We start from the raw sequence: 23698 nt of genomic DNA on the forward strand, positions 1-23698 counted from the left end.
GAAGGATTAAAATATTAACTTGTTAAAGCTAATATTTTTTGTTATATATCATTATATTAAATAACAAGTTAAAAAAATCTGTATCAGAAAGCAGACAAAGCTTAAACAGTTACTATTGAACTACACAATAAAAATATGCTATTCATATTATTATACTGTACAATATTAGGCAATGGTAAAAAATATATATTTAATATATTACTCATCATAAGGTGAATTTTAAAGTGGTGGTAGTGGAGAATGAAACGAAAAGTTGAAAATTTTAAAAATCTAGTACTGTAAATGTATATTTATTTAGGATATGTAGCTTCATTACATCAATAAATTGTTATTTTTGCATACAAAAATATATAAACTCATGCAAAGGACCTGCCTCACATGAAATTGAATCTATATAATACAATAATCTTCATATCATCAGGTTATGTTCACCATCACAGTCTGACTCCTATATATAGGAAAAAACTTGGGCCTTAGGGTCTCTGTTTTGCTGAATCTTGAACCCATATCCTTGGGAAAACTGTTGGCTCTTTGACCCCCTTGGATGAAATTTCCTTAGCAATGGAAACAAATTATATGGATAACCTAACTCTCTGTACACTACAGCACTCACAGGCCATGGCTGATTCCCTATTAGTGACCCCACAAAGGGGTCGGTGACAAACCCATGGCTTTGAATTTATGCCAGGAGTGGTCCATGTAACAATGGTATCTATGGATGTTGTTGTACAGTAATGAACCAATGGCCTTGAAACAAATCTCACGAGTCAATTTGCACACATAGTGGACCTTGTAATAATGACATCTGGGGCTAAACCCACAGCTGCAATGTTGCAAGTCCACACCCAGAGTACATCTTGTAGTGGCATCTGGAGCTGAGGAATGGACAAAGGGATCAAGACACAGCTGAGTTCATGCCCAGAATGATGAATAAGATTTGCTTCATGACACGTTTTACTATTTTTTTTATTTATATATACAAGAGTTCTTACATTCTTGTACAGCCACTAGCACGCATAGCATTTCGGGCAAGTCATTAATCCTAATTTTCCCTGGAATATGACCCGCCAAATTGTTTAATGACCAGGTACCCATTCACTATTGGGTGAACAGAGGCTACAGTTAAGGATTGGCGCCCAGTAAATATCCCCGGCCAGGATAGGAACCCAGGCGAGAGCGCTCGCGAAATGCCAGGCGAGTGTTACCACTTCGCCATGGGAACTGCTAATTACATTATATTATAATTTTTTCATTATAATATACATGATCAAGAGCTTTCTACATTTGTGCCAAAACTAAAAAAACCTGACCTAATACAGTATAAATATCCTAATTATTTCTCAATATTGCATAACATAGATAAATCTAGGCCTAAGTTATCATTTTAATAACATGAATTTCTATGTTAATATTATTAAGCATGAACTAATATTGACAGAAGTATTTGAAAACAGGAAAAATGTATCAAGGGCAGAATAGCATTGCTTATCTGCCCAAGATGGTATAAACCACAATTGGTTACTGAGGTACAATATAAGTTTTGAATATTTGTACTATTATAGAACATAACCTACACACAAAACTATCACTATACATGTAATATACAGACACTTCCTACAACAACATCATTAGGTATTAGATGCTCATTGGTGTGCCAGTTCTAAGTTGGCCTTACTTTAAGTATCAGGTATGCCATTTGGTAAATCATGACTAGGCCAATTCTGCAGTGTAACACACAACATAAGCTTAAATATTCTTCTAAGACAAGAAATTTGCTTATTAAATTTGTTCACCGATATAAGTCGTGGTTTTGGTGACCTTTTTACATAATAGGCTTCCAGTGAAGCCTATTATCTAAAGAGGCCTCTTTAGGTAATAGAAGCTACTTACACTAGGTTTCTAGTGAAGCCCGTTCACCTACCAGAAACCTGTCCCAAAACCTGGTCCCCTCTAACAAGTATAGGGAAGCCTGGGGATCCAGAATCACTGCAATAACAGGAGAAACAATTGCCAGAACTAAAAAGAGCACTAAAATATGCAACTTCTTGGACGCATTTATAACCCCAACACTGACAATATAAACACTCGTTACTGGACTGAGAACACTGCTTAGCTACACCAACTCGCCACCAGATGGGAGCCTCTACAGTGTTCTCAGTCCAGTAACAAGTGTTTACCTTGTCAGTGTTGGGGTCACAAATGCTTCCATGCAGTTGCTTATTCTGGTGCTCTCTTTTTTTTTTCTGGCAATTATTTCTCTTGTTACTGCAGGTGATCTTGGATTCCCAGGCTTCCCTTTACTGCTTTGAGGGGACCAGATTCTGGTACCGATTGCTGGTAGGTGAATGGGGTTCACTAAAGGCCTGGTGTGGTACACAAGGCTTTGATGTTATCAAAGTTATAGTTTCGGGCGCTATTGATGGGGCCCTCCCAAAATGCAACTATTCATGTTTGTAATCTTTCATGTTCTAAAAAACCAGCGTTGAATGCAACGAAACGCCATTTTCTGGGCGAGACCCGGAGGCTCTCCAGGGCTATCCGGGCTGATATGAATGTATTAGACCCTGGCATCAGTCAAAGCAAATGGAGTTCTTAGGCCTACCGGAGACCATGAGCCAGAACCTGGTCCCTCAGACAGGCACGAATAGCAATGGCTTATAGAAGCCCCTGTATGGTTGAAAGCATTTTATGTTTGCCATCAACCGGGCCAGGCACCCATAAAGGTAGGCGCCCCAAAATAAATCCAACTTCGTTAAAAATTGCTACTGAAAGCCGAACTGTTGGACAAACTTAAAACGACCAAATGAGCATGTCACAACAGTTGCCGCGCCGCTGTCTATGCAACTCCCCCCTACTCAGGAGGGGGGATTGGGAAGATCCTGAACCCTGCGCCAGCTATCCACCCCCAGTTCTGAGGCTGGATGTCAAAACTGTTGACCGGAGGGAGGGAGGGTTGCCTGGGAGCCTCCGGGTCTCACCCAGTAAATGGTGTTTCATTACATTCAACTCAGGTTTTCTGGGTGAGACCCGGACGCTTCCTGGAAACCCTCCCTTCCTCTGGTCAGCAGTTTTCGGGGTTTTGACATCCAGCCTTTGAACTGGATAGAATGCTTCCTAAGGAGTTCTTAGGCCTACCAAGGACCAAGAGCCAGACCCCCTCAGAGAAGCACGAGGAACAGGCACCCAGAAAGTGACCCTGCCATCGACAGGCACCCTGATCAGGTCAGGCACTGCTGACTGGAGGGAGGGAGGGTTGCCTGGGAGCCTCCGGGTCTCACCCAGTAAATGGTGTTTCATTACATTCAACTCAGGTTTTCTGGGTGAGACCCGGACGCTTCCTGGAAACCCTCCCTCCCTCTGGTCAGCAGTTTTCAGGGTTTTGACATCCAGCCTTTGAACTGGATAGAATGCTTCCTAAGGAGTTCTTAGGCCTACCAAGGACCACGAGCCAGACCCAGACCCCCTCAGAGAAGCACGAGGAGCAGGCACCCAGAAAGTGACCCTGCCATCGACAGGCACCCTGACCAGGTCAGGCACTGCTGACCGGAGGGAGGGAGGGTTGCCTGGGAGCCTCCGGGTCTCACCCAGTAAATGGTGTTTCATTACATTCAACTCAGGTTTTCTGGGTGAGACCCGGATGCTTCCTGGAAACCCTCCCTCCCTCTGGTCAGCAGTTTTCAGGGTTTTGACATCCAGCCTTTGAACTGGATAGAATGCTTCCTAAGGAGTTCTTAAGCCTACCAAGGACCAAGAGCCAGACCCCCTCAGAGAAGCATGAGGAGCAGGCACCCAGAAAGTGACTCTGCCATCGACAGGCACCCTGACCAGGTCAGGCACTGCTGACTGGAGGGAGGGAGGGTTGCCTGGGAGCCTCCGGGTCTCACCCAGTAAATGGTGTTTCATTACATTCAACTCAGGTTTTCTGGGTGAGACCTGGAGGCTCCCCGGCAACCTTCCCTCCCTCCGGTCAGCGGTTTGTGCGATGTTGACATCCAGTCTCTGAACTGGGGGTGGATAGCTGGCACGGGGGTCTGAAGCTCCCCCTTCCCCATCCCGGGGAGGGGGAAGTTGCGCAGACAGCGGCGCAGTGACGGTTGTAACGTCATGCTCATTGCTTGTTTTTAGTTTGGCGAGTTCTTCGAACAGTTCAGCTTTCAGTAGCAATTTTAATCAGATAGGGTTAGTTTTGGGGCGCGTACCTTTCTGGGTGCCTGACCCAGTCGATGTCAGACATAGAATGCTTCCAACCACACGGCGGTTTCTATAGACCATTGCTCCTTGTGTCTCTCAGAGTTGGGGGCCAGGTTCTGGCTCGTGGTCCTTGGCAAGCCCAAGAACTCAATTCGCTTTGACTGATGCCACAGTCTAATACATTCATATCACCCTAGATAGCTCCGGGGAGCTGACGGGGCTCTCCCCAGAAAAAGAAAGATTACAAATATAAATACTGTATTTTAAAATCCTCAATGTTTAAAACATTTGGTACAGGATGAAGGGGTGGGTGATGGGCATATGACTCTCACCCTTCAAATCAGTTTTTGAATCATGCACTTTCATTATCTTTGCAGTTTCAGAATGGGGTGCAATATGTCACCTTTAGTTGGTTCTTGCTACTATGATACTAATTTATTTTTAATATAGCTTTTGTCAATTTTTTTTTAGCATTGCTCACACCTTCCCAGCTGCAGGGTGAAGGAGAGAAAGCTGGTCTCTTGTGTCATCTTTGCTGTCTCTTGTTTCATCATCTCAGTGGAAAATATGGTCTTTTCCAGTTTGTACTTCACCTTGAAAGTTTTCTCTTCAGATTTTATCACTGCTCTTGATATTCTCCTGTTTCTGCCAGATACCTATTAGCAGTGTTTTCCCACCTACTTATGGTCTTTCCTCAGGTGGTGTCAGCTGACTTTGATCTATTTCAGCTATTACATCATGATTACTTTTTTCAGAAGTAACCAAACACGCAGCAATCCATAAATTGACCAGCTGCTGCTTAGGAACCAGGTAAGTTCATCTTGTAATCGTCCTGCAGACGCTTTAGGTCGTTGCTAAATTTGGTGATTACTCTGGGGTGTAGTGGCATCTGGGTCTTGGTGCAGATTCCTGAGCTAAAATGATCAATAGCTGTGGCTAGGTCCTTGTTCCTGTCAATGTAAGCAATGCGATGCAGGGAGTGGGGAAAATTTGGGGTACCTTGGCGTTCTACTGAAGCATGTTGATTGTATCTCTTGTTGGGTATTAGGTAGAAAGGGCAAGATTGGGATTGGCATGCATTCCCTAACAAGCCAACATCTGGACGGTATTTCTGGTACACCTGGTAAAACGTGGTATCTGTCACCTCTATGCCTCTCTGTCTTGCCTGCATCACTATCTCCTGTGGTGTCATGGGGTGCACCACCTCTCTGTGGGCAGCTAAATATGTTTCCAGCCAAGCATTCTCTACATGTTGTTGGATCTCAACATTCAGACCTTTAGCAAAATAACTGAAGCTCTCATTTTGGATACGTTTGGTCACTGTGGCCAAACTGACATCAAAGTCATCAAGAGGGGCAGTCAGTCGGGTTCGTGAGGTCCTGTATTTAAGCGCATGGGCCACATACATAAACACGCTCTTTTCACTAAACAAGTCACTGATGATGTTCTCTGTCAGGTTTGCTTCTCTGGCAAAGACCTTTAGTGTGTGCCAAGACACATCACCTGCACCAGACACATTGTGAAGATGAGCAACTTTACCCATGTTCACCTTGATGGGTAAATCTGCTGTGAACTTCTCTTTCATGACTTGTAATTGCTCTCTTGCAATCTGTCTGGCTGCTTTTGTAACCTCCTCTAATGTGTAAAACTTCTTCAGGATTGTGTCTAAACTTACAGTCAAATTTGCTTTGATGTTTTCTACATATGTACGAACCCATTTTCCCTTCTTATTATGCTCAACAAGTGTTTCAACAAAGAAGTCTGTGAAGGGCATTGCTGCCTTATCCTTGGCTTTGTATCTCTCAAGACATCGACCGATATATTCCACAAGGATCATCCTCACCATCCTGGCCACCACATCAGAGTCCTGTCTGTCTTCACCTTGCTGGTTCATATGCAGTATGAACATTGGCTTTATGAGTGATTCACATTTAACTGTCTTGTTGTCAACCTTCTCTATGCTCTCAGTCATCAGTGCTTGGGCTGTATTTCTCTGGAGCATCTTCCAGTACGTGGCATAGCTTGACTGCTTGATGTAGAGGGCAGCAGTGGCCTCTATACACTCAATGCGTGAACGCACAAACTCTGGTCTAGGCTGGGTGGGGTACTCATACAAGATCCGCATCCAGGTGATAGCCAAGGCAGCCATGTGTACGTTGAAGTCAATAATATGAGGATTCTTTAGGATAGCAAAGGTTGCACACATGGCATACAGGCGGGTGTGAACAATTGGCTCCATGATCTTAGCTGCACATGGCGGGAAAACTGGAACTATAGCATTGAAACGGGTATTAGCTTCATCCCATTTGACCTTGACATCTTTATGTTGCTCACCAGCTGGCTTGACTTCAGCAAAGGACTCAAGCGCCACCTGACTAAGGATGGTGTAGGGGGAGGTGAGCATTGCCCTGACTGAGTAGGACCAAGGGTTGATGATCATAGAGTCCCTGATTGGGGAAAACACTGGGATTCCCGTGATAGTAAACTGCTTTAGGAATTCAAATTTGCCTAACTGGAGCAGCTCGGCGAAGTTTGAATCCTGCAAATCCGACACAGTGGAAGTGAGGGTGATACGACAGCAGTCTTCTGGTGTAGTCTCAATTGTTTGAATGTTTGCTTTGTGTGCTTCATAGACCTTCATGAATTCCTCCCGAACCTTCTCAAAATCACTGTTTGTGTGTCCTTTCATTTGAAATACTTTGGTCTCATATTTGCTTCCACCAACAGTCGTGTAGAGAACTTGATCAGCCAGCTCCTGATCGTTCTGAAAATTCTTTGTTGTTAAGATAGCTTTCATCTTATTGATGTTAGCTCTGAAATTAGCTTCATGGGTTTTCATTTCCTTCTGAGCAAGACGGTCAAGGACAGTTAGTGTGCCACGATTCTTCAATTTTATCATCCAGGTACTGAAGAGCCTCTCCTTTAAAGCCATGATATCTTGTGAAACAGCTTCCCCTTTCCTGTGCCGTTGGATTATGAGCGAGTTCCACTGACGGAACATTTCATTTAAGTCCAATATTGGTATGGGACGTGGTTGCAAGGTGATGCTGAATGTTCTTCTGCCACATGTGAGAGTTAGTTGCTGCACCTGTTCTGGCTCACAGGGGAAGTATACCCATTCTCCTAGGTGAAAAGTGTCTGTTATGTCTCCCCCTGGTAGAGCTGACCCTCTCACAGACAACTTAATTTTAGCGGCATTACTGCTGCAACTTCCTCTGCCAATAGCATGCATCTGTTCCATTATGTCCTTGGAGGATTCAGCTGTGAAGAGATAGGGCAAGTTGGAGTTTCCATTATGAAGACGAGAACGAATGTCAATACTGTGTTGGACAGGGAAATCATTCCCAACACCTAGAACAAAAACATCACATATCTTGCCCATTGCACATTTCATTTTCTCTATCACACTCTCTGGCTTCACTTTAGACACAGTGTGGTCACCATCCGTGATGAGAAACACCTTAATGTACTTTTCCCTGCATTGGTACACTTCACTGATGATAGTCCGCAATGCACCAACCAAATCTGTACCTCCACTGATGAAGTCTTCTTGTTTCAATTCTGTCCCGCACCTTAAGAAGAGAACCCTGTTACCGAACGCATACAGCATGGTACGGCCAGTCAGCGTGGGTGCTACGTGTTTGTTCCAGCCCTGCACCACATCTTTCCAGTAAGTGCTCATGGAAGCCGAGACATCCACCATCAGAATGTTAAAGCTGGCGGAGGGAGAGTGTTTGCCCATGACAGCTTCAGGGACCTCAGACGGCATGTGCAGTACTGTATGAAGTCTCTCTCTCTTTCCTTCCTGTATCTGTAAGACAAGAAGAATACATCAGACATAGCTAAATATTATTTGATTTTATACGGTCATACAGGGTACTGTATACCTGACATGGCACAACCCCCAGCTACTAGAAAAAATAAAAGACAGATGACTGCATACCTTCAAGATGACCTGAATTAAATAAGTGAATGAAACACATCGCAGATCAAATTCAACATGAATAGATGCCACCTAAAGGAATGAGGAATGTTGGTGAAACAACGCACGAGACAGCTTGCGAAACGGTGCAAAAGTAACATCGATACCGAAAGCAAGCTGCAGCGGCTCCGCCAGCGCCGCACGATATGAGGCGACAGCATTCAGCATAAGATGACGGTCCTGGAACAACCAAGACAGAAAGAACAACACCACCCGAACCGAAAACGAGGAGCAACGACGAAGAGTCAAAAAGAAACGGAAGGACCGCCAAGAAACTTCATACTGCCGCCGAGAAGAAGCCCGCAGGTGGGACACCATCAAGGAAGCCACCTAATCACCATAGAGATGGTGATAAACTCGAGTCAAAAACACCAAACGCGAAGACTCGAGGAGAACAGTAAACCAGTTTCGTATCGGACTGGGTCGATCTGCTGAAAGAGGCGGAGCTGCGGAAAAACCTCCGGGTTCGGACACCGAGCAAGCAGCGCCTGAAACCATGGCTGGGCTGCCCACCACGGGGCCAAGAGGACTGCTTGCCCCTGGTAAGTCACCAAGCGAGCCAGGACCTGGAGCAACAAATGAACTGCGGGGAAGAGGTACAGAAATCCCTACCTCGACCAGTCCAGCCAAAAGGCATCGATCCCAACAGCCTCGCGGTCGGGGAAGGGTGCCACATACACCGGAAGACGCCTCGACCACGCCGACGTGAAGGTCCACCTCCGGGCTCCCGAACGTCTGGCAGAGCCAACGGAAGGAGTCGGCATCGACCGTCCACTCCGTGGACAGGGGAACAAAATGGGACAGCTTGTCCGCCAGGACGTTGGACACACCCCGGACATGAACCGCCAGGAGAGCCAAACCCCGAGAACTCAGCAGACAAGTCACCCGAAGTGACCAGCCCCAAAGAGCCAAGGACCGCATCGAACCCCCTTGGTTCAGGCAGTACGAATGGAGCCGGATTGTCGCTCTGCGGGCAACCCGAACCCTCCGAAGCGCAAATGACATCACCGCGAACTCCCGCACCGTGCTGTGGGCCTGATGGAAGGACAGACCCCACCGTCCCTGGCCGGCCTGGTGAGCACTGGTCACAAAGCCCCAGCCAAGAGACAACGTGTCCGTGAATACATTGAGTGAGGGCTTGCCAAAGCACCGAACCCCGAAAAACCCGAAGAGGAAGCCGGCGACGCAGCAGCCGACGTAAGGCCCCTGAGGGGCCGAACCCAGCGATCGCGAGAGAGGCGAAAGGGACATCCCCGGAGGAACCAGAACAGCCGAATAAGCCAAACTCACCCCGGCGAGTAGACTAACATTGCAAAGTTCAGGCTCCCGCACAGATCCTCGAGCAACCGCCGGGTGACCCGGGAGCCCCCTAGAAACAAGCACATGCGGGACTGTAGCCGAAGGTGAGACGCCGGAGGAAGAGACAAGGAAGTCGTCCGAGAGTCCTACACAAGACCCAGCCAGGACCGAACCGGGGAGGGAACCAGATTCACCAAGAACCCGAACCTGGGGAGCTGGGAATCAACCAAGTCCCTGGCGAGCAGATACGTGACTGGAAGCCCAAACCAGCCAGTCGTTGAGGTAACCCAACACCTGAACACCTAACAGACGCAGACGGGGCACCACGACCTGGGTAAGGCGTGTGAACACGCGAGGTGCTATATTCAACCCGAACGGGAGACAACGAAAGCGGTAACTCTGATGCCCCACAACAAAACCAAGCCAGTCCCTGAACCCCAGATGAATAGGGACGTGCCAATACGCGTCCTTGAGGACACCATCCAAGCGCCCGGATCCAACAGAAGCCGGACCTGGGACAGAGTGGTCATCCGAAATGAGAGGCACGAAACCCAAGGGTTCAGACGGGACACGTCCAGAATGAACCGCAGGTCCGCACAGTCCCGTTTCGGGACTGGAAACAGGTGGGAAACCCACCTGAGAGACGTCGTCGTTTCGACCACGTCCAAGCGCACCCACTCCAAGATGACCTGACAGAGCACAGGAAAGGAAACCTGCCCTGCCAGCCCCGAACCTCCCAAAGGAGGTGGAGCCACCCAACGCCATCACAGGCCGCGAGAAACAACCCGAAAAGCCCACAAATTGTGAGACCAGGCGTGAGCAAACAGAGCAAGCCTCCCCCCCCCACAGCCCTGTCAATGGGGCGAACCGCGAAAGGGCTGCTGCCCCTTACGAGAACCCGACCTACGTGCAGAGCGAACACCATGCCGACCAGGCACAGCCGGGACCGCAGGCGGCACGAGCTCCAAACCCAACACCTGTGGCTGACCCCGACAAATGGAACTGCGAGCCCTGGCACGACCCCTCCAGGAAGGAATCCCCCGGGACCCCCGGAGAACCAACAATTCAGACATAGGGCGGCAAGTTTTTGGAAGCCGCCTGAATATAACGTTCAACCGCAGAGGCTGCAAAAAGCAATGGACAAAACAGAGAATACAAACAAAGAACCAGGACCCAAGTGGATTCCAAGGAGGAAGCGAGAACTGCCTGTCAACACGCGAAACGCGCAGCAAAAAACTGCAGCAGTGCCTCCTGCAGGATCGGAGCAAACAGCTTCAACAGCGCAGATGACACACGAACGGCCGAGACCAAGGCGCTAGACCCGGGAACTGATCCACGTGCCTCTACATCCTCCACAAGCCAATCGGAAGACAGCTCTTGGAGGGAAATGTAATGCAGGACCGCAGCCAAGAAGCCACGAGCGCGATAGTCCTCAGCTACAAGCGCAGCCAACAAGGAAGGAACCTGCACATGAAGCTGAACCGCGCCAATATCTCGCAATAGGGCAGGAGTGAAAAGGCACTCATTAAGATGCTCAAAGTCGCCCCCCAAGGTAAACCTGGACCACCGTCAACGCCTCACGTCACTCAAACGTGCGGGTCCGACAGAAGGAGTCCCAAGCATCCAATGAGAACAAGGGGCAGTCTGCAAGCCAGGATGACCCCGGAACCTCGTAACGCACCCAGGAAGGACAAGAAGATCCAAACCTGAACAAAGCAGGATCCATTATGGAGGCATATTCCGGGTCACGCAGGAGGTAAGCCGCAATGGTCGACCGCACCTCAGGAGGCAAGATGCGGGAAGCCGAAAACCTCTGGAAAGATGGAATCGAAGGGTCTGCAGGGACACAGAATCAAACCCAGGGAGGAGCCGAACCCAAGTCCAAATCGTACGCAGAGGGGGGGAAAAGCAAACCCTACTCCTTGCAACAGTAAGCCTCGCTCAGAAGGCCTGAAAATCCAGGGTGGGTTTCAACAGAGCCCAAGGCCCCCATGTCAGGGCCTGGGGACAAGTCGTCCTCCAAAGCCCCGATCTCAGAAGAAAAACCCGGGGCAGCCGAAAGCTTCAGAAGAGAAGGGGCCCACTGGTCAGACCCCGGAGCAAGGGCAGGAGGAACCGACTCGAATGCCCCGGACGGGGCAATCCACGAAACTACCCGAGTCTCAGAGACCTCTAAACCCTGCCCTGACCCTGAAGCCCTCAGACGCTTTGGGGCCGGAAGCAGGGGGGGCAATTGAATCACCGAAGGGGAAGAACGAGGGGGTGCGGACAGAACCAAGGCCGAAGCGACCAATACCCCCAAGTCAGAGTCCCAATAAACAAAGCGGGGCAGCCTTGGGGCGTCCGGGGAAGCGACAATCCGAGCACGTTGCAATAACCTAAACCTATCCTGCAACACACGTGCTACCTGCACCCGAAGAACATCACCTGCAGATTGGGTGAATTGAGTCACAAACAAGCAACAAAGTTCGCAGGACTTAGGGTCGAATGTGTCACCGACCCAACAAGCAGCATGACGGAGGCAAAAACAATGAGTGTCGCCCTAAGACAAGGGGACAGCAACCCTCAAACTCACACAGAGCGAGAGGGGACGCAGGGGTCTCCTCCATTGGACCCGAGTGCCCCCCGCGAGGTTTTCCAGGGGGCCCCTAGACTTGGTCTGCTAAGGGTTATCCCAGGCAGGGTACTGCTAACCGGCGTCCCAAACTACCAAGCAAACTGCTAAAAACTGAACTTACGGGACGTGTCCACTCATGAGGGCGAAGCAGGGGGTGCCACCACACAAACGACGTAATATAAGGGGGAGGGAAATACAAGGCAGACCCCCACCAGGCAAAAACAAATAGAAAAGAAAAACCTCGCAAGAGGACAACGTACCCGAAAAGAACAGAGCCGGCCGCTGTCAAAGGTGAAAAGTAGCTATGCAGTACCCAGCGCCCCACCAGTACAATAACTACCACTTGCCCCAAGGTAAACAAAGGGGGAAGAACCCCCACACACTTGGGGGCGGCCAAACACCAAGCAGCGAAAAGCCAACAGAGGTAGACCCAAGGTGACTTGTGGAAGAGAACCCCAAGCCCCAAGGGCGGTACTTACAGGGCACTCAGGGAAGGTGACCCTAAGCACATGAAGCCAGAGTACCTGAGAATAATACTCCCAGCTCGCACGACCACCAGAAGAGCAGCACTAAAAACAATGACAGCACTGAAGAAGACCGGAGCTGGAGCCACACGAATGTGCACGATCCCATCAGCCAAGGAACTGAAGGGTGGATCGCCAGCGTGGGGGTCTGGGGCTCCCCCTTCCCCCTCCTGGGGACAAGGGGAGTTGCGCAGACATGCAGCGCGGCTCTGGTGACGTCATGCTTGTTTGCTCGTTTTTCTTTTAGGGAGTTCTGTCCACTCGTTGGCGATTTTTGTTGTTTTAACCAGAATAGGGGTTTGTTTTGTGGTGCTTACCTTTCTGGGTGCCTGTCCCGGTCGATGGCAGATATAGAATGCTTCAAATCACATGTGCATGTCTATGGGCCATTGCTCCTCGTGCCTCTGTGAGGGGGGCCAGGTTCTGGCTCGTGGTCCCTGATAGGGCTAGAACTCCATCCACATTGACTGATGCAAAATAGTTAGGATATCCATATCAGCCTGGATAGCTCCTGGGAGCCATAGGGGCTTTCCCCAGAAAAAATACAAAATAATTACTATAATGCTATTGAAAGATCATTTTTTTTGCTCTAAACGATTAGCCAATATAAAGAAATTGTGTCTGCACTTACCATTGCTTGAGTCCTGTAGAAAATGTTTGTTGATCCTTCCACCAAAATTTGGAAATATTTCTATATATTTTCCTCGCTCCAGAGTGTCATCACTGCTTTTCTCTTGGAAACGTGATCAATACTTCCTCGTGTTGACCAGGCTACACTCAACAATTAATTGCCAGGCCTGAATTTGGTGGCCTGCTTCCTTGACACTGTAGGCCTGGTGGCTGGGGTTTCCATTCCCAGCCAACCCGTCCTCTTAAAAAGAACGTCACTTTTGGCTGGTATGCGCGCCATGGCCAAATTTGGACGTAATTTGAAATGAAATCCACTCACAAAAGTGACGTTCTGTTCCGTTTTCTATTTGAGTCGTCCGGCGTACGCGCAGAGGTTATAAGAGGACACTTTAAATTAACGTTTTTCATAACGTTTTGAAACTTTATGAGAATTTCCTGCCCACCTAACCTATCAGAGGACCCTTAACTTACTGTTGTTGAAAAAAAAAAATCCCAAATTTATTTTCATATTTTTTTCAATTTCAAATTACGTCCAAATTCGGCCATACGGGCAAACGGCCAAAAGCGACGTTCTTTTTAAGAGGACAGGTTGTCCCAGCAGTCTGAAGTTTTATTGTCCTAATTTAGGCTGGAAGTAAATTTAACCTCTTCCTTTGATGGCTGGTGTTGTCATCCCCACCAGACTGGAGTCTTATTGACATACCTTTTGAAGCAATGATCTGAGCAGTGATTTCTTTGCTTGGTGGGTGCCATAACAACAATGTAATACCACCAGCACCAATGTTAACTGCGATAAGAGACGGTGAGGTGCCAGAGTAGCACGTGCAACACAATCGTTCCCAATGAATGCCCGGGGCCAACTGAGCCTACCAGCTGTGTGCCTCCAGGAAGCTGGGAAACCCCCTGATGTCATATACCTGGCACTAGCCTCCATCTCTCATATTTCACTCACACGCCCATCATTCTTTTTATGCCATAAATACGCACCGCCTAGAGCAGGGCGGCCCATACTTTTGTTGACTACTGTACTGTCAGAAGACTAACATGCATCACCTTATACTGAAAATTTTCCAGAGCTGTTTTAAAATTTCCAATTTGCCCCTACCTCAAAGGAGTATTTAATAATACAGTGTATCATCAAGCCTTATATCTCTTGAAAGGTCAATCCTGACATCTGAATAGCAGTAAATTTTTGTTTTATTTTTTCCAGGAAAAAATTCTACACTCTCATACCTGATAACAGGTTAGCCAGTTTGGGCCACCAATTTAATGTTCCAGTAATATTTCATACGAGATGCAAGTTTATAATGTACTACTGCTTGTGTCTTTGATATCCCAGGTTTCAACCCCCCTTTTTGAAAGAATTACATTATATCACTTTTATATTCAAATTAAACTAGTGGTAGAGCATCCTAGGTTTGTCTAATCTATAACTCAAACTATATTAGTTGTTATACACCAAAATAAACTGAATTGTAAGGTTAGAGAGATTATATAGAAAAGCTAAACTTATATAAAGTTTGAAAGGTCACAATGACAAACTAGAAGAAATAAAGAAGTACTTCCTGGTAAATCAGGAAGAATCAAATCAAAATCAAATCAAATAGAATCATGACCTTGATTTTTTAAGTATTTTGATTTGACTGAGGTATGAAAAATATTGAATGATATTAATAAAACAATAGACAAATTCTTCAATATAAATGTCTTGAGAATATTCAATAGAACAGACTTTCTTTAGAAATCCAAAGAAAATCCAAGATTGAATTTAATGAAACGCCTCGTTCTGGGGGGTCCCTCAGCAGCTCCTCGAGTGAGTTGCTCCAAAAGCTCCAAATCCAGGGCAAGTGGCATGCATTGAAGGAAATGGTTGTTGAAGCCAATTTCATCCACAACTTTAAATATAAATGATGGAAGTAATGTTGAGATGTAATTTTGATAATTAGCATACCAGGTATAAATGGCTTGGAGTCGGGGGCATAAAGAACTAGATCTCACTCCCTCCATAGTCACTGATAGGAAAGCACTACACCACAATGGTAGTGCACAACAAAACCAGCAACTGCAGGGACAACATTGACAAACCTGACACAGACATGCACGTGGCTCTTGGCAGCAAGCAGCAATTAGTTTGCATCGCTTGCTCAATACCAGATGGCAGCCCCGTCTACTCAGGGTACCAACCAGTTGGCTCCCTCATTCACATGCCTGGTATGCCCAGTTGCAAACGGGGGCATACCAGGTTCAGTTCTCAGCTTAGTGTTGACCTTCCCCTGGACTCTATTATACAGCAAGGGCCTGTATTTGTGTTTGCTCCTTTTTCAGGCTTCACATATGTATATTTTCTCTTCTTGCTCTGCATGTTCCTATTCTCATTTTGGCTTGACTGCATATAGTTAGAGTTCTCTTCTTTATTTTCAGCTGGTGTTGCCCCTGCCTTCAGTACGGTTTAGGTGTGAGAGTACACCACTGGGTTTGTCTGGCTGGAACACTTGCACACAGCGGATCTCCAAAATTAGTTAATTACCACCCAACAGGCACTGCAGAGGAGCCAAAGCACATGCACTACCCAGAGTGGGGACCCTCGAGAAGGCAAATCACCAAGCGCAGACTCTCGAATTTTCTCAGTAAAGGTAATCCATGCCAAAGGAAGGGGCAACACCAGTGGCAATTAGAGACATGCAGTCAAGGCATAATGAGAATTGAGGCACACACAACAGGAAGGCTAAAATACACATACATGAAGCCTGAAAAAGGAGCAAGCATAAACATGGTCCCTTGCAGTAGAATAGAGCCCATAGGAAGGCCAACACTAAGCTGAGGACTGAGCCCGAAAAGTGGTGGGCAACAGGGCGTACCAGGCATGTGAATGAAGAAGCTGACTGGTCAGTACTCTTCAATGGACCGGGCTGCCATCTAGTAGTAAACAAGCAATGCTAACTAGTAGTCACTTGCCGCTAATAAGCAAGTGCACGTTTGTGTCAGGAATGCCAATACTGTACTGTATTGTAAATGCATTTGCTTGTTTTGTTGCACCCTACCTTTTTTGGTGAAGTTTCTTTTGGATTATTTTGGTGGTTTAGTACCCTCAGACTTACCTAGCCTCTACTAAGGGAGCCAGATCTTTGGAATTGGTTTCCATTGTGTACTTGTGAATCTTAGAACCTTAAGTGATAACCTAGGTTTGGAGCTTACGAGATGGGTAGCCCTAGGAGCCACCAAGGGGGCCCCTCCCAGAAAACAAAAAAGAAAAAGTACCATACCAGCTCAGGGAGAACATAGAGGCAGGCATCAGTTTGAAGGTTACCCAGATCGACCATGGACAAATCTGTCAACTCTTCCTCCTGCACATGATGAGGTGTGACCATGGCCGGGGGACTCCAGCTACTGTTAATATCTTCCAAGACAACACCTCTATTTATACCAGGAGCCCACTCCATTTTGCTTGAAGTTCTGGGGGTAGAGGTCCTGTGGCTTCTCATCCTAAGGAACAAGCTGGTGGCTTCTATAGGAAGATCATGGTGATTGACACTGTTTGATATACAGGGTAGTGTGTTAGAGATGACTTGCATCCTTTGTGACATCTGTTGACACATCTGGAAATAAATAAGAATAATTCAGTATACACAGAGAATACACCCTGACTTGGAAGTCACACAACCAGATTTCTATTGAATTCACAGGAAGTCTGAAGGTCCCTTCTGAAGCCAGTCCAAGCTTTACGTATGACCCCAAGCACCCGGGTGGGGCAACGTAGTTCATCCACTGTACATTCCAACATCTGATACACAGAAAAATCACACTAATGTGATACTGTATATATCAATGAGAAAATCAACTGGAGCTCTGAGGCGACTTGAACTCGTGACCGAGGGAATCCCAGCCGCTGACGCTGACCACTGCACCACCCTGACAATCGACCATTCCTTGGTCGCGGGTTCGAATCACATCGAAACTCCAGTTGATTTGCTTATTGAAATATACAGTATCCCATTAGTGTGAGTTTTCTGTGTATCTGATGCTGGAATGAAACATGGATGAACAAAATGTTGCCCCCCCCCCCCCAACTTGAGTGCTTGGGGGTCTTACGTAAAGCTTAGACTGGCTTCAGTAGGGGCCTTCAGACTTCCTGTGATTTCAGAAGAAATACAGTTGTACGACTTTCCCAAGTCAGGATGATCCAGGGGGGTTGTGGCTTCAAGTCAGCTCAGAACTCGTTTAGATTTAGATTTAGATTTTTTATTCAGGTAAAGGTACATACATTGAGTTACATACATAATGTTGGATTTAAAGATAGAGATAGTACATACAATACCTAAAACCATTAGTACGCATAGCATTTCGGGCAAGTTGATTTTCTCAATAATAAAGTACTGTATAATTTATAATATATATTATAAATAACAAAACTTATGATAGAAAAGATACATATTAATAACTAAATATGGTTTGATTACATTAATAATGATGTAATTAATTACATTAAGATTCACTGTACTATTAAAGTGCAATGAATTATGGTTATTGAAGGAATTATTCCTGTCACTTACCCCAGGATGGTAGATGAAACTGTACTCACTATGGTGATTAAGAAGCTATTCTGTCTCTTATCATAGTATAGTGATTGAAGGAGGTATACCAGTCTTTTACCTCCTAATATATCACATAAAATTTCATTAAGTAACCAAAACATCAACGAGTGATGTTTGTTTGGTAAACAGGGAAAAGTTATTGATGTTAAGCTCTGAAACTAGCTCATCAATGTTGTAACCTGTTTATTTAAACTAATATTGAGGTCCAGTTCCTGAGCCCATTATGTGCACCTCTAACAGTCCAGTGTTTATTAACAAGGGGAGCTGGACTGTGAAGCCTTACTACAGTGGGAGCCGGACTGTGAAGCCTTACTACAGTGAGTGCAGGACTGTGAAGCCTTACTACAGTGGGTGCTGGACTGTGAAGCCTTACTAGAGTGAGTGCAGGACTGTGAAGCCTTACTACAGTGGGTGCTGGACTGTGAAGCCTAACTACAGAGGGAGCTGGACTGTGAAGCCTTACTACAGTGGGTGCTGGACTGTGAAGCCTTACTACAGGGAGTACAGGACTACGAAGCCTTACTACAGGGAGTACAGGACTGTGAAGCCTTACTACAGGGAGTACAGGACTGTGAAACCTTACTACAGTGGGTGCTGGACTGTGAAGCCTTACTACAGTGGGTGCTGGACTGTGAAGCCTTACTACAGGGGGTGCAGGACTGTGAAGCCTTACTACAGTGGGTGCTGGACTGTGAAGCCTTACTACAGTGGGTGCTGGACTGTGAAGCCTTACTACAGGGGGTGCAGGACTGTGAAGCCTTACTACAGTGGGTGCTGGACTGTGAAGCCTTACTACAGTGGGTGCTGGACTGTGAAGCCTTACTAGAGTGGGTGCTGGACTGTGAAGCCTTACTACAGTGGGTGCTGGACTGTGAAGCCTTACTAGAGTGGGTGCTGGACTGTGAAGCCTTACTACAGTGGGTGCTGGACTGTGAAGCCTTACTACAGTGGGTGCTGGACTGTGAAGCCTTACTACAGTGGGTGCTGGACTGTGAAGCCTTACTACAGTGGGTGCTGGACTGTGAAGCCTTACTACAGGGGGTGCAGGACTGTGAAGCCTTACTACAGTGGGTGCTGGACTGTGAAGCCTTACTAGAGTGGGTGCTGGACTGTGAAGCCTTACTACAGTGGGTGCTGGACTGTGAAGCCTTACTAGAGTGGGTGCTGGACTGTGAAGCCTTACTACAGTGGGTGCTGGACTGTGAAGCCTTACTACAGTGGGTGCTGGACTGTGAAGCCTTACTACAGTGGGTGCTGGACTGTGAAGCCTTACTACAGTGGGTGCTGGACTGTGAAGCCTTACTACAGGGAGTGCCGAGATCGGAAAAGGTTACGAAAAGACTGCGTGGCCTGAATTTACCCGAGGGCCATTAACTCTAGTGTTTCCCAATTAACGCCTTAAATTAGATAGGACTATAGGGACACTCTTTAGTCAATCGGATCTATGCCTTTGATTGTTGGTTCTCTGGCAGTACAATACAGTAGTACATGGAAGCCTAATTTGTCAAGGACAGTAATACCCAAATTTCCGAGTACCTATTTACTGCTTGGTGAACAGAGGCATTAGGTGCCTCTGGTGTGGTGTATTTCTGTCCCGCGCGGGAGTCGAACCCGGGATCTCGAGGAGTATGTTGAGAACGAAAGACTTGTTACACATGTTCTCCATCTGATGATTTACGCACAAGGCGTTTGAAAGAGCCTTTCTTCAGATAATTACTTAAACTCTTCCTTCCCTCCTATGTCTCATCCCAAATCCTTATCCTGACCCCTTCCAAGTGCTATGTAGTCATAATGGCTTGTCGCTTTCTCGGCATAGTTACCTTTCCTTAAACGTTTGTCAACGTTATTAACGTATTTCAACGTTTTTCAACGTTATTAACGTATTTCAACGTTATTAACGTATTTCAACGTTATTAACGTATTTCAACGTTATTACGTATTTCAACGTTATTAACGTAGTTCAACGTTATTAACGTAGTTCAACGTTATTAACGTATTTTAACGCTATTAACGCATTTTAACGTTTTTACTTTTATCAACGTTGTCGTTGCGACCCGCCACGCATCGGGATTAAAATAAAAAAAAACATAGAAATCCACTTCTCTGACAAGATTTGTTTTATCTGTTTACTTATAAACATTAGTATTCAGCTAGAGAAACAATATAAATCGGAAAATAATAATAAAAACTGGCCGCCGATATCCAAATCAAGTAACCATGCCATTATATATATATTACACACACACACATTATATATATACATATATATATATAATTATATTTATTTATATATATACAAGACGGTACATTGGGATTGTGAGGGTACATAGTATAGTAATTACAATCTTGCAAAGCCACTAGTACGCGCAGCGTTTCGGGCAGGTCCTAAATCTAAGATAATCTTATATTACAATAATATAATCTTAATCTAATAATATATATATATTTTATATAGATTACGTATATCACACCAGATTCGTGTCCCTGACAAAACGAATTCTGCTGATAATAACCCATGTGAGGAAAACGTGGCTCTTATCTGCATAGTGCGATTGTGGGGGCCCCGTATACTCTGCGAGCCTCGAACGGGGTCCTGCTCTGTGGCTTGACGCCGCCGCCACCACGCTCCCGACCAACGTTTCAGCGGAGCGCTCGACGTTTATAACGTTATAAAGACGCCAGTCCACCACAGCCCCCGCTCCTGTGCCAGGTATAAGCTACGGGCTCACCATAGCCCGTGCTACTTGGAACATTTTGTTCCCAGTAGCAGAACCTGAAACAATCCTGTGTGTGCTGGTGGATAGTTATCCTATCCGAGGAATAGAAGATTGTTAAGGCTTTATATTGCCTCTTAAGGCTCGCAACCCACTTAATTCCCGGTTGAGACGGAAACCGTTGGGCATGCTTCCTTTCACCTCATGCCCCTGCTCACCTGGTAGTTAATAGGTACCTGGGGGAAGTTAGGGCAACTGTTATGGGGGTTACATCCCGGGGAAAGTGGGATAGCCTCGGGAAGACAAGGGCAGGCTTCCTGTCCCCCCACAACGGAAAATATCACATATCCGGTAAACGTTTTTGTCCAAAACTATTTTAATCTTCTTCCTGTACGTCATATAGTTGGTGATAAATGCATATACGCACACACAACTGACGGAACACTATAGCTGCATGCTAAGCCATATATATTTCTGACGTCAGTGTATGCCAGATATACTTACGTCAATATACGTGACCATTATAATACTTTATAATAACAACTCGGGAATATGTATGTTGTGTTAGTGCCTTTGTAATAATGTACACTTTAATAAATAACCTGTACTTATACACAACCCTGTGTCTTCTCTCACAGAAACATTAGAAAGAATTGTCATAGTTAAATGGCATGCACTAGGGAGTGATGTAGTGAAAGATAGACTCCATACACAGCTTCAGATATAAATGATACCCCCCCCCCCCTCAAAAGCTGTAGACACAATGAATTATGCAATTAACGGGAGAGAAGCGGGTCCCAAGAGCTGAAGCTCAACCTCAGAAGGAAGACGAGCCCACACAATAATTGGCATTTGCCCGAAACGCTGTGCGTATTAGTGGCTTTAGTTATTTTATGTATTAACTCTATAAATCCAATATGTATGTACAGTATTTTAACCTGAATAAGCATTTTGAATTGTCCAATTCAAACTTGGCGCTCGGGCTGCCTGCCAGTCAGCCAATAAGATTCGTCTTGAACGTATCTGTGATACGTAGGTGGTGACACGTCCATTGTTATGGCCTAAATTTATACTTCCCATTTTATCTTAACATGATGACGATCAAATAATACAGGCAAAGTCTTTCATTTCTACATATATATATATATAAAATAGCATGCCCCCAATAGTACTAATCTAGGTACACCAGCTAACATACAACATACATTCGCCCTTGACCGAAAAACGGTACAGAGTTCACCAATTCTATCTTACTCAAATGAGCTGACATACAGTACTCACGTTTGTAAATCAATGGAGATCCTGCTGAAACACGAACAAAAGGCTCGGGGTTGGTATTGGTACACTCTCCAACCTCCGCCTCCGAGTGGGGCGAGTAACTGATGTGAAGCAGCACGGTACACTCCTCTCTTGCCTCTCTCTGATGCCACGCTACGCTACTTCCTCTAATAATTCATATCCTTACCACGTTAACCCAGTCCTACGTAATGCAAATGTTTTTGCCTGGTAAACCACTACTGTAACACGGTGTGGATGGACACAAATTACTGTTAAAAGGTCAACGTATGTGCCTTCTGCGGCGGCAGGCTTGTTGGCGAGTGGCAACTCTTTACATACAAGGTTAGGCAACACACATTTCATATTGATGATTACACAGCATGAATCAAGGAATAGCTATCAATTCATCAAATATATCGCAGGATGATCAGTTATAAGTGTAACTACAAGTCTAGTACACTAGCCCTGCATTACCAAACTTTCTGTAAAGTATAAGGGAATATCTTCCAATATTCGCGAATGAACTTAGTCATTAAGATCTCAAAGTACAGTATATCATGCCATTTGATACAACATAACTGATAACAGTGCATTAGGCCAATTCAATATATAGGCACTAAACTAAGCCTACAATTGTTTATTTAGGCCTAAGAAGGTTAGGTTTATGGTTAGTCTTTGTTATGATCTTTATGCCTAATAGTGTAAAATGTATTATTTTGCGGGGGCTACAACATATCATTTTGTACATTAAATCCGTTTATCAATACATGTAACCATGAGAGAATATCAGTGTCCAAGGTTGGAAGCACGACACTTGAGGACTACTAGCCTCACTAAACTTTTCAAGAAGACACATGGGTGGTATGAGAGTGTCATAGGCCAGTCAGGGTAGGCCCCACTGCCACCATTTAAGAAACATTAGCTCGTCATGACCCTCTTGATTTTCATGATGACTGATATCAGTGATTTGATTTTTAATGTTTTCAGGTGTTCTTAATATTTTTGAGAGGGTGGGAAGAGGTAGAGGGTGGGAAGAGGCAGAGGGATGAAGGAGAAGAGACAAGGAGATGAAGGAGAAGAGACAAGGAGATGAAGGAGAAGAGACAAGATGAAAGAAAGGAGGAATGGAGATAGGAGGAGGGAAAGGGGAGGGTAAGAGAGACTGGCACAGCTAGGTACCATGTCTAATTCAACATGAATATAAGTAATTATCAAAAGAAGGCACCAAACCGGGAAGGCTATGTAACACCATCAAATGTGCGGGATAATCAGAGGGCGCTAAATATCACCAAGGATGCCAATACGAGAACAGAAATGCATAAGGCGAATGATATCAAAAGTATCCGAGTCGCCAAGAATTCTATCGAGGGACAAGCGACCGCGGGGGACGGTCAGAAAACAAGACACGCGCTCGTCCTGGAAGTCAGGACATTCAACAAGGATATGCACGACCGTAAGAGGGACAATGCAATTTGGACAATAAGGAGCAAGGCAGTGCTCCATTAAGTGACCGCGAATTAAACAGGTATGGCCAATACTCAACCAAGCCAGAGCCGTTTCCCACCTCCGGTTACGGTGGTAGGAGGAAGGCCACTGGGACACACGACTCTTAAGAGTACGCAGTTTGTTACCAATAACAGAAGAAACATGTATATAAACCAGTGAGTGGCAATTATTATAATCCTGTTCGAGTGCGACTTTTGACTATTTGTTTTATCTGTAAATAACACTAAAATTTACCATGTATATGTTTTTTATAATAAGTTTGTATAGTAAAACTTTAATGTATTCCACCTCCTTGTTCTTTCCTACTGCATGTTATAATCTAGGCCAATACTCTTCAATTATACAGCACTGAGGGGGGGCTACCT

At 45.8% G+C, this 23698-nt stretch overlaps 2 protein-coding genes across 3 annotated transcripts; one reads left to right on the top strand and one right to left on the bottom strand.

The window, feature by feature from the left end:
- Positions 1 to 253: 253 nt before the first annotated feature.
- LOC123771038 (uncharacterized) lies at positions 254 to 22887 on the bottom strand. Of its 2 annotated transcripts, XM_045763296.2 has the most exons (3): positions 21831 to 22887; positions 16507 to 16839; positions 254 to 8002 (listed from the first exon to the last, which is right to left on the bottom strand). In XM_045763296.2, the coding sequence occupies exons 2-3, from the start codon at positions 16837 to 16839 to the stop codon at positions 4991 to 4993; spliced, it is 3345 nt and encodes a 1114-aa protein (XP_045619252.1). In that variant the 5' UTR covers positions 21831 to 22887; the 3' UTR covers positions 254 to 4990. The 2 variants fall into 2 exon arrangements, with proteins under 2 accessions (XP_045619252.1, XP_069165725.1); XM_069309624.1 differs by lacking the exons at positions 16507 to 16839; positions 21831 to 22887 and adding an exon at positions 13245 to 13811.
- Positions 17419 to 19209, top strand: LOC138355023 (protein LIAT1-like). The gene is made up of 2 exons (XM_069309736.1): positions 17419 to 17490; positions 18274 to 19209. The coding sequence occupies exons 1-2, from the start codon at positions 17419 to 17421 to the stop codon at positions 19207 to 19209; spliced, it is 1008 nt and encodes a 335-aa protein (XP_069165837.1).
- Positions 22888 to 23698: the final 811 nt, after the last annotated feature.

Source organism: Procambarus clarkii, chromosome 65, assembly GCF_040958095.1.
Source record: "Procambarus clarkii isolate CNS0578487 chromosome 65, FALCON_Pclarkii_2.0, whole genome shotgun sequence".
NCBI lineage: Eukaryota > Metazoa > Arthropoda > Malacostraca > Decapoda > Cambaridae > Procambarus > Procambarus clarkii.

What these genes read in the sequence shown, in the direction of transcription:
- LOC123771038 (XM_045763296.2), bottom strand. Translation starts at nt 16,839, where the DNA reads ATGTGTCAACAGATGTCACAAAGGATGCAAGTCATCTCTAACACACTA. An exon ending in TCTATGTTCTCCCTGAGCTG is followed by an intron (nt 8,003 to 16,506) that starts GTATGGTACTTT and finishes CTTGTCTTACAG; the next exon opens with ATACAGGAAGGAAAGAGAGA.
- LOC138355023 (XM_069309736.1), top strand. Translation starts at nt 17,419, where the DNA reads ATGATCCAGGGGGGTTGTGGCTTCAAGTCAGCTCAGAACTCGTTTAGA. An exon ending in GATTTAGATTTTTTATTCAG is followed by an intron (nt 17,491 to 18,273) that starts GTAAAGGTACAT and finishes GCCTAACTACAG; the next exon opens with AGGGAGCTGGACTGTGAAGC.